The sequence below is a fragment of the Betta splendens genome, chromosome 17 (assembly GCF_900634795.4).
Source record: "Betta splendens chromosome 17, fBetSpl5.4, whole genome shotgun sequence".
In the NCBI taxonomy this organism is placed as follows: domain Eukaryota; kingdom Metazoa; phylum Chordata; class Actinopteri; order Anabantiformes; family Osphronemidae; genus Betta; species Betta splendens.
Genome location: NC_040897.2, coordinates 6665319 through 6680738, shown reverse-complemented (window position 1 = coordinate 6680738; position 15420 = coordinate 6665319). Strand labels below are relative to the sequence as shown.

General features: G+C 46.2%; 1 protein-coding gene and 1 long non-coding RNA gene across 5 annotated transcripts in view; one reads left to right on the top strand and one right to left on the bottom strand.

Moving 5' to 3' along the window:
• kcnn1a (potassium intermediate/small conductance calcium-activated channel, subfamily N, member 1a) overlaps positions 1–14476 on the bottom strand; it is a 40155-nt gene extending 25679 nt beyond the window's left edge. The window contains exon 1 of one of the 3 annotated variants that reach the window (XM_055503574.1): positions 12347–14476. In XM_055503574.1, the coding sequence (XP_055359549.1) occupies positions 12347–13684 (1338 nt within the window). In that variant the 5' untranslated portion in view covers positions 13685–14476. The remainder of the gene's footprint in view (positions 1–12346) is intronic. The other 2 variants (XM_029131040.3, XM_029131042.3) reach the window with 2 other exon arrangements.
• LOC114844031 (uncharacterized) lies at positions 4673–7330 on the top strand. Of its 2 annotated transcripts, XR_008692983.1 has the most exons (4): positions 4673–5913; positions 6239–6372; positions 6860–7026; positions 7228–7330. It is a non-coding gene; the product is annotated as an uncharacterized LOC114844031 (long non-coding RNA). The 2 variants fall into 2 exon arrangements; XR_003783673.3 differs by having other exon boundaries at positions 4678–6372.
• Positions 14477–15420: the final 944 nt, after the last annotated feature.

The window sequence follows — 15420 nt, the reverse complement described above, 5'->3', positions numbered from 1 at the left end:
AAAACAAAAAAAAAAAAAAACATCGATAGCCGCGAGGAGCCGGGGCGACGTATAGCGCGGGACGGATCGATAGCAAAACAAACTCAGTAAAGATTGACTGGAGGGTTGCCTGGAAACATCTTGCTGGAGATTTATGACGGGGGGAGGACGCGAGCCAACGGGAGAGGCTGGAGGACGCGAGGGGGGGGGGGGGTCGGGGGAGTCAAAGCGAGTCGTCTTAAATCAACTTCAAACGCTACTAAATAATCCTAATAGAGGTTAAACACAAACCTACACTGATACTGTACGAGGGTGTTAATCTCCAGACCTCTGCTCCGGACGTGCGCTGTATTTGTGGACCTCCCCTGTTTTGCTTGACGCTGCAATGGCACAATTACTGAAACAGTGACAAGATTAAAGCAGCAGATATCAGGTGTCATAGCTGCTCCACTCTAACACAGAGAGCCCTTACCATATGTCACTTGGCTTCAGCGTGTTCTGGCTGCTGCTTCTATAGACTCAGGCTAATTGAATATCCTTATCTGGCTCTGAACCCCCTTTTTTTTCCTCTGGTGAAGTGAAACAGAGGCCAGTATAAAAAAAAAAAAAAAAGAAGCAGCTCATTTGTATTCCTCTAAAGGTGCGTCCGGAGAAGCAGAGCCGCAGCCACCGCACTTTACCGCACTCACCGTCACCATGACTGCAGCCACAGTCCAGAGCGTCCGCCTCTCACGCCACTATTTAGGTCTTTGAATGATCAAAGTTCTGGGAGTGACTCCAACAGCCCTGAGCTCCAGATTCCAGATAGTTTTTTTTTTATTGGTCACCAAATTAAGTGGTGCCGTTTTCTAATGCCCCCTGGGTTCTTTAGTGTAAATTGATTCTATTTTAAAAGGCTTTTTTTTCTGCGATATGAGTGATGAAATGAAATGGACTCGCTCCAGACTGAAACGGGGACGTGGAAGTGTTTGCGAAGGGGTTAAAGAGAGAATGGCAGTGACAAAGGGAGAAGCGTTTAGACCACCGGCCCATTAAGGGGTTAACAAGCGGAGGGAGGTCGATAATGGGAGCTGGAGCTGCTGTATAGGAGCCCGACACCATAGAAACCATTAACATGAGCCAGAGGGACACACAGGGAGCGTCCACAAAGCAGCATTTATCCAGCAGAGACCCCCGTCTCGTTGTAAACAAGGCTACGGGTCCAGAATTAAAACCCGGGGCCTAGAACCAGTTCTCGGACTCAAACACACGGCGCACACGCAGCAGAACACACTGTACGCGGACACGCGTCAAACGAAGCCCCGTCCTCTCAGCTCGACCTCTGAGGCCGGCGGCTGTTGCTATGTTGTGTCTGTCGCCGCGTCGTGTTCCTCTGGCAGGTGACGAGGGGGAGCGAGGACCCCCCGGAGCTAAGGCAAAGCAGCCTAAACGAGCTCGTCCTCTGTGTTGACGCGTTGGCGTGGAGCCACCGTGGCGCACGGTCCCCTGAGTGTGAACAGGCCTCATTGTTCCGCTGTGTGTGCTGTAAATTAAAAAAGTACAGGAGCTCCAGGGATCAGCAGAAACTCTGACCCCAGGGCCACGAAGGCCTAGTACAGTATACACTGTATAATGTCAAGCAAAACGTAGTGATCACACACGCACATACAACACGCGCACACACACACACACACACACACACACGCACACACACACGCGGTAGGAGGTCACCACTGTACGTCTGAATCACTGTAATGAATGACAAACGTCTGCTCCCAGCTGCATTACTCAAGCACGCGCGGTCGCCGGTGCAGCGCTCGTGTCCCACCGCAGGAACCGCCTCGGATCAATAACCTAATTAGCCATAAAGCATATGCGTTGCTGTGATGCATTACACGGCCGCCGCCGCTTGGCCGGCGTCTCCCCGGAGGAGCGGCCGTTTATTAAGCGGAGGAGCCGCGGGGCGAGGGACCCGCGAGTAAATTGTACGTTGCAACACGCATTAGAAAAGCAGAAACATCGCGCGTGGTTCAGTAGTCGAGTTACAAATTGCACTGACTGCTGGCAGGGCCGAGACGGCCGCCGCGCGCGCGCGCGCGCGCCCGCCGGCGAGTGCGCGCGGTGACTGAGGAAACCCCAATCACACGTTCTCGCCACTCTTTGTGTTCAACTGGACTGCAAGTAATTCAACACGCCCCTCCTTGTGCCGGCGCGCTCGAATGAAACGCAAAGCGACTGAACTATATGTAGTGGAGAACTGTTTGAACGCCGTTTACAGTGACGTCAGCCACTCATAAATACTAAACATAATCTTGCTCTGCGCATGATTCCTTGACCAAACTCGGAGCCCCCGCGAGACAACCCGCTACACAATAGCAGGCTGGTCTCTCCATAGCAACACGCGTGGAAACACAAATATAGTTGAGGGCAGCAGCAACAGAGGCGCTCAGAGTGGACGCGAAACACAGGAAGCAACAGTCGCTTATTAAAGCAGATTCATCGTAATACTCACTGCCCGCGTGTTGCCATCTGTCGCCGAAACTCCAAACCGCTCGAGTGAGCGCTCTCCGAGATCAGCAGCGCCGCTCCTGCATCGCACACAGGAGGATGTGAACCCGGAGCTGACATTTAATTGTTCGGCGGAGTGTTTACTTTCAAGGTGCCGTCCGCGGGTGCCGGTGGAAACGCCGGTGGACGCCTAATGAGAGGGGAACTATGGAAGGCCAATCAGTCCGTATCAAACTATTCATGCGCTTGATCTGGGCATAAGCATGCGCAAAAAGCATGCGTAAGACACACAGAACGCCCGTAAATTACGCGCGATTACATTAACGGGTGCAAAATACGCATGTAATGTAATAAAGGCAAGCGTAAAAAACAGGTGTCTCGTTGCTGTCTCAAAGCATGCGTTATTTACGCTTGCTTGGCTGGACATTGCAGGCGTAAAATACGCCCGTTCGGCTGCAAAAAAGCAGGCGTAAAATACGCCCGTTCGGCTGCAAAACAGCATGCGTAAAAAACGCTTGCTCGGTTGGACTAAGTTGCGTTTACACGAAATCGGAGAAACTACGGTCCCGCCGCAATACACTGAGGATTAAGTGCTTCTTCAAGTCATTTGCGGTACATCCACAAACTATTGTACCAGGACTATTGCGAAGACAACACGCAAAGTACAACTAGTTTAATAGGATTTTTGTTTTGTACATTTTGATTTGCGAAGCTGGTTTTTCCCTCAATTATTTGAGGTCAGTAAAGTACCTCCAGACTCGAGCTACGGGATGACTCGGAAACCAGAGAAACCCTCGTACCTGCGTTGAACGCAACATACATTAGGCTCATTCACCAAAACAGTTCGTTTCACAGTCTAAAACGAACATTCACAGATTTATTGTGTAATTAATTATGAAATATCCACAACCAGACTCATACATTCCCAAAGCAAACAGTGATTATTATTGGTAAAACAGTGATTATTGGAATTTAAATTCAAGCTACTGTATGTTTTTCTATTGTTGGTATCCATCACTCAAATCTAAGTCAAAAATCTAAATCAATCCTTCTAACTGCACTTTTGCTTTCACTGGTTTTTCCAAAGACCACTAAATTATTTTTATTCCGCTATGTGCTGTCATAACATCTAGCACTTGTGTCCTAATGGCAATTATTTCACTCAGAAAAGTTTGTTATACAGCTTTTGTAGCTGTTTTACAGCCTCTCATCCACAGTGTTGCCTGTTCGAGTCCTCATCCTGCAAATAGTTTGTAGGTTGACTAGGAACAACGAAAAAAAATTAGAACGTTTTACCAGGACCATGAGTAAGACGTGTCATGTCAGCAATAATGTCTCAATTATCATACACAATTCTATCAAAGGCAAAAAACCAAAAGGCCACCCCCCTCCAGTCCATCATCTCCAGCCTGACTGAATACAGGACTACAGGCCTGTCGCCCTGACGTCTGTGGTCATGAAGACGAACAGGATCCTATTTTTGTATTTTAGCTCACTCCTGGAATATTCCACCACAAACTGACCCGCTCACCGTCCCCAAACCCACGTGCCAGTGGATCAGGAGCTTCCTGACTGACAGGAGGCAGCAGGTGAGGCTGGGCAGCATCCGCACCATCAGCACTGGCGCACCACAGGGATGTGTCCTCTCCCCACTGCTCTTCTCCCTCTATGTTCTGTCATAATATCTAGCACTTGTGTCCTATTGGCAATTATTTCACTCAAAAAAGGTCTGTCATCCAGCTTTTGTAGCCGTTTCATAGCCTCTCATCCACAGCTGACACGATAGCTGAACTTTGACCTTTGACAACTCCTATTCCTCAAAATGTTACATCACTTTTCCTTCACAGTTCTACTTACTGCTTCATGGACGACTACCACAGCAAATATCAAATATATTTACTGTATAGTTTTGGAGCAAAAGTGTCTGACCATCTTTAACTCTACTTAATACCTCATGGATTCCTACCACAGCAAATATCAACTTATTTTACTGTATAGCTTTGAAGTGATATATAAATAAACTAGTGTACAGTAAATTCAATTGACATCAATAGCTGGAATTTGACCTTCCATAAAATGAGTTCCTCACATTGGTACATCATCATTACTTTACAGTTCTACTAAGTACTTCATGGTCTACTACCAAAGCAAATATCAACCTATTTTGCATTCATAAACTAGTGTACAGTAATTAGCATTACAACCAATAGCTGATCCTCTGTGCCTCACTATCACCTTCTCCCCACAATATGATGTAGTTTCACACAAGAAAAGTGGTACGTTGCGCAGAGTTTACAGTAAAATTAGTTATTACCCATTGGCAAGACAATAATCTACTACTACTATAATCTACCCCAGTAGATTATATATTACTAATCTAATAATTTTAGTAACATGATTTATTCAAAATCAAAGTTTCTTAATTGGTTGTCTGTTTACTTACCATGTGACAGTGGATCGACACTTTACTCTTAAAATGTACAGTGAAATGAGCTTATACTTTGTGTAGTAGTATATGAAGTACTAAGTAGAACTATGAGGCAACTTCGATGGAATCCAGTCTCTAAATTGGCAGAATTTATTTAATTAAAGGGTCAAGTTTGGTCATTGACTTAAATTTATTTAACTATACGAAAACTTAGTAATGTATTACTCCAAAAATATACAGTAAAAGTACCGGATATTTGCTGTAGTAGAACAGGAGTTATCAAAGGGCAAAGTTCAGCTACTGGTGTCAGTTGAACTTACTGAATGATACTTTATGCATTATTTAAAAACTATGCAGTAAAATAAGTTGATATTTCCTGTGGTAGTAGTCTATAAAGTACTAGGTAGTGATGTCCCAATTTGAGTAATTTATTCAAATCCAAGATTTAGAAAAAGAGGCAAATTGCCTCTTTATATTTTCCGTTAGTGAATATATTTAGACATTCACTGTAAATTCTGTAATTTCTTAAATTTAATTCATTTCCTTGCAACATTTATCTTAATATCGCCCCAGATGCTCCTAAAAGTGAGAGTCTCGGCTTTTCTCAGTGATCGCAACAGTTACCGTAACTATAGCACGAATCGCGCACCTTGAATATAGCGACGGCTCATTTGACCACGGAAAAGTAAACGGCGGTTCATTTGACCGTGGTGACACACCGGAGCAAACGGCAACTGTAGCTTGTTTGATCCTTTCGGTAATTAATCTTACTGCATCTATTTATGACAATGAGTAGCACATGTGTACAGCGAGCGGCGCTACAATAAGTATAGTGAATTTTACTGTCTTGTCGTCTGCGTTAGATTAAAGATTATGACACAATAAAAATGTGCTACCACTAGCATCATAATGGCTCAGAGAACTTTCCTTTTACGATGCAAACAAATCGTTAATGAGTGTACTCGACTTCTACAAGGGGACAGTCCACCAGATGACGCATTTCAAACAGTTCTAACAAGGTAAGAAAGTCCTAGGCTATTCTGTTCATTATCATTATCATGCACTAACTGTGGTCAAGCTAGCACGCTATTCGCAGATTCGCTACTGGGTGCACAAAAATGTACTCAGATTTTTACAGTACTACTGCAGAAGCGTTGCATACATGCATACATTAACAATTTATTAATTGTTATAAGTTCTTAAAGTGGTATTGTCATGTCAGTAGTTATAGCATGCTTTGCAACAAAAAAGAACAAACATATATACAGTATATATGTTTACTGTATGTGTATGATAAGGGTAAATCCGTCCTGTTTAATATATACATTTTTTCACATATTTCAGAATGAAAACCCTTAAACGCTGTCTGGAGTGCTCAAGAGGGAGGTTGATGGATGCAACAGCAGTACAAGACATCCTTGAAAACATTGAGAAATATACTCAGGAGGTCAAGGAAATGCAACAGGGGGCTCAACAAGGTACTAACTGCAGACTGACAAGTGAAATCTTGTTTTTCAGGCCTTTATAATTACAAAGACTAACTGCATACTACATGCTAATTCATTACCTATTTGTTTAATTATGTGGGAATTACACTCATCAACACATGGAGGTGTGTGTTTACGCAGAACTGTTATGAAGGTGTCGTAAGTTTTGCTTTGTTCAGCAGCTGTTCAATAATTGTTAAAACGTCTATGCCTCTGCTCTTTAGGGGACTAATGTTTTAGCTAGCTAGCTGCGCTAATACAGCGTGACAGTACGGTCACTTAGAACTTTTCAGCGGACCTAATTTAGTTCCCGTTTTCTTTGCCACCCTGTATATGAAGAAGTAATTGCACTTTAGTGAGCAGAGCGAGGTATATGTTGAAACCTGTTACGCTCTGTTGCTGTTTAGTGTACTGTAATATGTATTTTGAGACTTAAAACTATTTCACTAATTTCATGTCATTTGTTTTATTTCCACAGTGCTTATAGACACAAGCTGTTACGGCGATAAAGAGGCACGTGATGGCTGGACTGTCATGCGAGGTGGTGTCAGCAAAAGTAAAACTCACAAGTCATAGAGTCAATTGACTCTCTGCATATTCGTTGAACCGAGGGCTGCTTGAAGTGCTGTTTCTGTTGTAATAGAGGTGAGGTCAGGAAAATAACTTTTCTTAAATATGACATATATAGATGCTTCAGTCGAACAAGTCTGTCACAAACAAGTAATTCCTTTTCCTAGAGATGTGTTTTGATCATTTATCATTATCAAACATGTGATCACATGACTTTTACTGGCTAATGAATTATGCCTTCTACATTAAACAATTACTGTCTTTTGTCCTCTACAGATTAACGTGCACACGCATCATAGACCAGAAGCACAAGTGGCCATTGGTTTTAATGCTGTCAACTAGGGCTCAAGCATGCATTAAAGAGTCCATTTACCTAAGATGATGTGGTTGTTATTGCTCCTGATACAAAGTTTTCTGTGTGTACACTTAATGTCACTTTTCACAAAGACAAATTCTGTAACATCTGTTTTCTCTGTTTGATTATGGCAGGTAATGTTTATATTAGTGTTTAGAAAGATAAAGAAGGTACAGTACTGGGTTGTATAGCACCAACGCCTGTGTGGTTACGTGTAACACTTGACTATTTTAAATAGATTTCAGTATTCCCCAGTAAATAAAAAAAAATTCTACAAATGTCCACAGTTACGTCTGTATTTTACAGTAGAGGTACATGATCTGTTTCATCTTTTGCATTGTAGAATGTGACACATTATGTAATTGGGGGTGTAACATTTCTAAACAATGTCAGATTAGACCTTGTCATGGTGTTGGTATAATCAGGACATATAATATCCAGCATATAGTATTAGAGACCAGGAAGATCATCAGTGCTGATGAAGATCGGGTGAACAGCGCTGGGGACTAAGCAGGTAAGCAAGGTTTCGGCTACATCTTCCCGAAGATCAAGGGAAAATTCACCTCCCAAATGATATCTGAATGAAGCATAGCCTCTGGTGGAAGAAGCGTGTCTATGTGTGGGGACCACTTCAGGTCCAAGGAGCTTGTGGACCCTAGGAACTCCTCTTAAAGTCCACCGTAATCTTCATAGTCTAGAGCGTGTTGAGCTCCAGCTGGTTCTTTTGTGTAGAGGAAGAACAGTGGGGAGAGGACACATCCCTGTGGTGCGCCTGTGCTGATGGAAAGCTGTATAACAAACTTTTCTGAGTGAAATAATTGCCATTAGGACACAAGTGCTAGATGTTATGACAGCACATAGCGGAATAAAAATAATTTAGTGGTCTTTGGAAAAACCAGTGAAAGCAAAAGTGCAGTTAGAAGGATTTGATTTAGATTTTGACTTAGATTTGAGTGATGGATACCAACAATAGAAAAACATGCAGTAGCTTGGATTTAAATTCCAATAATCACTGTTTACCAATAATAATCACTGTTTGCTTTGGGAATGTATGAGTCTGGTTGTGGATATTTCATAATTAATTACACAATAAATCTGTGAATGTTCGTTTTAGACTGTGAAACGAACTGTTTTGGTGAATGAGCCTAATGTATGTTGCGTTCAACGCAGGTACGAGGGTTTCTCTGGTTTCCGAGTCATCCCGTAGCTCGAGTCTGGAGGTAATTTACTGACCTCAAATAATTGAGGGAAAAAACCAGCTTCGCCAATCAAAATGTACAAAACAAAAATCCTATTAAACTAGTTGTACTTTGCGTGTTGTCTTCGCAATAGTCCTGGTACAATAGTTTGTGGATGTACCGCAAATGACTTGAAGAAGCACTTAATCCTCAGTGTATTGCGGCGGGACCGTAGTTTCTCCGATTTCGTGTAAACGCAACTTAGTCCAACCGAGCAAGCGTTTTTTACGCATGCTGTTTTGCAGCCGAACGGGCGTATTTTACGCCTGCTTTTTTTGCAGCCGAACGGGCGTATTTTACGCCTGCAATGTCCAGCCAAGCAAGCGTAAATTACGCATGCTTTGAGACAGCAACGAGACACCTGTTTTTTACGCTTGTCTTTATTACATTACATGCGTATTTTGCACCCGTTAATGTAATCGCGCGTAATTTACGGGCGTTCTGTGTGTCTTACGCATGCTTTTTGCGCATGCTTATGCCCAGATCAAGCGCATGAATAGTTTGATACGGACTGATTGGCCTTCCATAGGGAACAAACGGCGGCGGCAGCCGCTGAGAGATGGCCGATAGGGAAAAGTTTAAATCAGCCTAATGCTTCTGCCCACGCGGGCCCACGGGTAAATCATCGCGCTGGAAGCCGATCTGTCCGCATCAATTGTTCCGAGCTCCCGCGTCCGACGTTACCTCAGCGTCAACGCGCGTCCAACGCAAACACGCAGCCGATGAGATAAACCGCCGCTAAAGACGGCGCCGGCGGCACCTGAGCGCCCGGCTTGATTTAAACCGGAGGAGAAGCAAATAAGCATGTGTGCGCAGGAATGATTATAGTTATTAGAAATAGTGGAAACGGGAGAAGGATATAAAACGAAGCCTTAAAATGAATGCGGGCTGAAAAGTGTCGACATCTAAGTATTAAAGAGGAGAACTGAGCGGGAAACAACTGTTTGGGCCTCTGGAGCAAACCATTCACGCTCGAACGCGGTGCTAAACGTTAAATCCCGCAGACAGCCTGGAAAAGACGCTAAGTCGGTGGCAAGCGGCACTTTGACGTGCGCCGCTTTGACCTTTTGTGCGTCACGGCTCGTGCTGGACTGCGCCGTGGCAGAAGCGGCACCCAAGGCTTTGCTGTAATAGCGCCCGTCGCCTGTCTTGCCATCTATTCTGCAGTGACACATACAACCTTATGTTCTCCAGCAGGGTGGGCAGGCAGTCGTCTGACCCGCGCGCGCACACACACGCACACGCACGCACGCGCGCGGGTGATGTGACAGGAGATGAACCAGCGATGAATATTTATGTTTCCTCATCTCTCTTTGTGTACGTTTGTCTTTCTGGCCTACATTTTATTATAATAACTAATACACTATGACTATGCAAACGTCTTAATGTTAGGATCTATAGTTTTCAGTGTGGAGTAAATATTAACTCAGTAAACTCAGACTTTATTGCCTGTTTTAGCTGCTTCGCCTCATCCCAAGCATGACACACAAATGCATCAACATTTTAAAATCGAGGCCAAAAAACAAAAAAACACCTTTTGTATTTTCCTTTTAGGAACATTTCTGCCCCGTTTGTATTAAACACCGAGGCCCCGTCTGATGCTACAAGCCCTGATTCCTGAGTCTATATGTTTAAAAACCCAGAGGAGAAACCAGCGGTTGTGTACTACAGTGTATCACCATAGCAGTAAGTGGCGAGCATTAGAGTACTTACACAACCCGCCACAATAGAAGCAGCAATGCACCTTTCAGAGCACAATGCTGCCGAGGCAGGACACACTATCGTCCTGGCTGCCGCCCGCTCGGCGGCCGGGCGATAGGGTTTCAGGGTGTGCAGCGGGATACTGTAATTGTATACACGTTATCGGGCTTGTTCTGTCACAAGTGTTTTGTTTAAGGGATTTCAAAAAGGAGCCGAGTTAGCGTCTCATTAAAAGGACGGAGTCAATACGGAACCGCGGCGCCACAAATATTAGATAAGGGAAAATATCCGTATCGAAGCATTTCATCTCAGCGACTGCTTCGTTTTTCTTTTTTTCTCTGATTTCCACTTTCATGATTAATATGGGATTAATGCAGATGCCCGCACTACTGTAGTGATATGTGATATACACTGTAGTGATTCCGGCAGACATTTAATACAAGATGTCTGAGACAGAGAGAAAGCCACTATAAAACAAGTGACATAACCAGGGTGCTCATTTTACCACCAAGCAGCTTGTTTTGGACATTGACTACTTTATATTGCTCCAATTAGTCGAAGATGCAACTCAGGTTCATATTTAACTTTTAACTCTCTTTTCAGCAATCACAGTCATTTAAATGATGACAACGAAAAGTCAGAACCAGAATCAATAAGACCATTAAACTTATAATGTCACAGAGTAAACGTATGAATTTATTCTTAGCTACTTGTTGGTAATTTGCTTTAAATTGTGCCTCTGTGCTCATCATCATCATCCTCATCATCATCACCAGATAAGGACACACTGCGTTCATTCATTCACCTGAACAGACGTGATGCTATGGACACAACAGAGGCAACTTCAAGAATGAAAGTTTACTTTCCCCTCAGTCATCTGGCCATTTCTCAGTTCTGCTGATGCTCCAAAACCGAGCCAAGTTCAGGACAGTCATGTCAAGGTGGTTCGATGTACCCCACCTTTTGCTACCGGCGCCAGCTCAGCGCCCGGGGACGGTTTTAGCATTTTAAGAAGGAGCCTGGCGCTCGTTCTCCCAACGCCGCAGCCGCTCTCCCCCCTCTGCTCCGGCGCAAGGAGTCAGTGCTGGGAGAGGATGCTGGGAATACTCCACGGAATATTAATGGAAGTCAGGTGGAGTTTTTCTATAGGATAATCCGAGAATTCACAAAATAATGCTGGCACTGCAAAGGAATCTAAATCTTCTAATGATGCAAATTAGACTTTATACAAGCGAACTTTTAAAATGCCCTCGAGCCTACATTTAATCCTTGTTTTCCTACTTTCCACCTTAAGTGATGACACACAGGCCCTACCTCATTATATGACCCTTGCTTGACATTGTGTCCTCACCCATTTTAATGAACAAGTCCTTGGTCGCTCTTTTTATTGCTGTGAAATCACTTTGGTCCATCTTTATTTTATGCACATATTATAAAAGTCGATTAGAGCAAATAGTGGCTTTTATGCGCAGGCCAGCTGTCCATACGGCACGTAATGCTGTGTAAAGTGAGTTTGGCTGCGTTGAGCAGCAGCTGTTCACGCTGACAGGTACGGGCCTAACAGCATAAAGCGAGCCTCGGTATCAGAAGCGGCGTCTAGAAGCCACAATGATATAATGTCTCTGTTCCGTGGAAACAATACGCGCTTTGTTCCTAATTCGTCTGCCCGCGAGCGACATTTGAATATTTTCGGTGGGCTACTCAGAACAACACCGCAACATGGAACAGGTGTCTGTACCGCGCACACGCACGCATACGTGTGTGTGCGCGCGCGCGCGCGCTTTGGCAATTCGCCTTCTTGCGCATGTATGCGCGTGCGGCCGATTAGACGTGGTAGGTTAGATAAGTAATGTCGCGCACTGGGCTGCGCTCAACGTGGTTAAACGGGGGAAGGGGGGGGGGGGGGGGGGGGGTGGTTAACCTGTCTAACGGTGACTGGCAGCTCGCATACATAACGGGGCGCGCGCGCGGAACACATATGGGTGGTTGTGCTTTATCAAAATCATATGACAGGCGTGGTCGCCCAGTGAAAGGACAGTTTGTTGTTGGAGTTCGGGGCGAATCTGGTCGCAGCCCCCGGGAGAAAATCAGAGAAATCTACCTTATGGAGGTCGATGCGTATCCTCTCCTCTCCTTTATGCGGGCTCTCTGGCCACAGGTGATAGCTCGAGCCGTAGTTGGGGCTCTGTTTGCTGCTGTGGCTGCCCGTCGCAGACGAGTTCCCCGCGTGCGCCTGCTGTGACACCGGGGGGGCTACGCGGCTGTGCGGAGCCCGCTCTCCTCGCACGGTGATTCTGCCAGACTTATTGCGGTCTTGTTCACAGTGCTGCGGACGCTGGGGACAGAGCCCCAGTGCGCCTTGCTGCTGCTGCTGCTGCTGCTGCTGCTGCTGCTGCTGCCGCTTCTGCTGCAGCTGCTGCTGCTGCTGCTGCTGCTGCTGCTCTTGCTGTTGCAGCAGTGGAGCCTGGTGAGTCCTACATAGCTCTCCTGAGGCGCTGGCGCAATAGTTGATAGGCAAGCTGCTCCCCACCAGTAGCTGCTGCTGCGCTCGCAATTGTGGAATCTGTTGCTGCTGCTGCTGCGGGTCCTGAGCCTGACACTCGATTGCTCTCCTGTTAGCCTCAGTTGACTCACATACATTTAAAGAGCGTCCTTTCAGTGAGTTTACGCGGAATCCTTCAGGGGAGGGGTCCCTCTGTTGGAGTCTTAAATGACTGTGCTGTTGCTGTTGCTGCTGCTGTTGCTGTTGCTGCAACAACTGCCTGTGGTCTCGGTGCCCTCCTGCTCCTCCTCCTCCCCTGCAGCGTTCCACGATGCTCGCCTGTTGGTAATTATTGGCGCTCCTTCGGAGATGATCCCCTCTTTTAGATTCCCGGGAAAACAGCAGAGAGGAGGAGGACGATGTTGGTGGAGGTGGTATAGGCGGCGGAAATAATGGGGAGGGCTGCGGTGGGAGAGAATCGGCAGGATGGTGCTGATTTTGAGGAAGGCTCGCCTCCTGCTTGGAAAAACTGCAGTGGCAGCTCGGAAAAACAGGCTGCTTCTCCGACTGCGGCGGCGGCGGCGGCTGCTGCTGCTGCTGCTGCTGCTGCTTCGAGCCGGTGTCGGCCGGGGCCCAGGGATCCTGCTGAAGGTGCGCCGGCTGCCCGGTGCTGGGTTCACCGCCTCGGTGTGACGCTCGCTGGGCGGTGTCGTAGCTCGCCGGAGGTAGAGGGTCGCCGCTGTGCACGGGTCTCCGGGAGGGCTGGCTCAGACAGGGGAGCTCCTGGAGGCTCTGGCGGTGAGCGGCGGCGGTCGAAGTGCGGTCTCGGTGGTGAGAAGAGGGCGGGGGCGGGAGGCTGAAAACGGGAGCGACCGGGTCTCGGTTCTGCGCGCTGCTGCCGTGCTGTTCGTCGGGGATGTGGTGCTGATGGACAGCTCCCGCGTACCGATGCCGCATCCCCTTGATCGCCTCGTCTCGCTGTGGTTGCTCCTTTGCCGTGCAGAGCTCCGACACCCGTTCATTGCGATCGGTCCCAGCAGAATAGGACCGACTTCTATCATTGGTAGGTTTGACCAAGACCTGCCTTAAAACGTCACTGTTCAGCCAAAACACCTCCTTCGACTGAATATCGCTTCATTGCCTGCTATGCGCACAGGTTGCAGCGGATCGATCACCCCTTAAGGGTGATACTACCAGAACAGGACGATCGAGATGCAGAAAGGTGTTTGAATCTTGCTCACATGGTCGATCATTTTAATCCACTGTGAACGCAACAGATCGACTTTGTCAATGTTGCCATAACCACCGAGCATAATCAGAAATCACTTTTACTGCTACGTCACCCAAACGGATCCATAGGCCTGTCAAACACCAGCTTTGCCCACATATAATTCTTATTATCCGTTCTCACTCGTCCCGTCGTCGGGCGTCAGCGTATTAAAAATCACGACTAAAAACGCGCACGCTCCCCGTTTCTACTTTCAACACATTTCCACTTGTTGGTTCGTTGAAATCATTAAATGGGCTAAACAAAGCTTCGGCGATTACCTCATGCCACACACCCCGAGCCTCGCTCGCTGCCTGCTGTTTAAATAATTTAACAGAATGTGCTTGGTTTTGTAGTGCCGAGCAAAAATCTTGAGAGTCGGTGCTGCATGCGGAGCCCCGCGAACGCTTCGCGGGCGTGTGTGCGTGAGCCGCCGATCGCACGGTTATTAAAACACGGGGAACGGCTTCACTGTCGCCGCGCTGATGAAGACGGAGCGGGGCTGGGCGCACGCGGCGCTGTCCGTGGTGCTGAAGGAGGGAGGACGCGCAGCACCAACGCGGCGCCTGTAGCCAAAGGACGGGCAGGTGCCGGCCAGCAGTGCTTGGGGACTGTCTGCAAGGATTATGTAAAATTTAAAAAGTGCACATATTTGCTTTGATACGGCAAATTCTGCCGCTTTTTATAAACTTTCACTCAAGTCTCTCAGGTCATGATGTGATGGTTGAGGGAGTGGCAGAATTCCAACACGTAACTCAACAACTGATGGAGTCTGTCTCACAGTGACACAGTGACATTGGTGCAGAATAAAAAGTTAGACATATGGCAATTCTCTAATCACACAGCAGCTCTTAAAAGAATGTCATGTTGCTTGATCTCTCTGAGGTCTGTCACAATATAAACTAAAGACGCTTCTTTTGGCCAACGTGAAGAGATGGAGTGGCCAAAAACTCATTTATGAGTATTCTGTTTAGATAAATGCAAAAATTTGTTTTAATGTTTTTAGTATAAACAAAAAAACACACCGCATTTGTAGCTTAAGACAGTTGAGTTGAGTCTGAGCCAAAAAGGCAGGAGACGAAGCCAACTTTTCCATCATACATAAGCCTTTCTTAATAAGTAATAATCCTCTCCTCATAGCTGCCTCAGCCTTTTGGAGTTTTGATGGCTCCAAAGACTGCAGCGGTGGCACAGTTTGCCTAACCGCTGCAAAAACACTGAGGTACTCGCTCTTTTATAGATACGTGACGTACGGCAGGAGTTTGGAGCACAGCTTGGGCCAGGGTTGCATTAGAAACCTGATCATTTTCATTAAGTAATTGGTTGCTGTGACCTGTGTGAGTTCCTTGGCAAGATGGAGTTTCATTGGCTAGTTTGAGAAGCCATGTTACTGCTTCCACATGAATAATTGAATTACACTTTACAA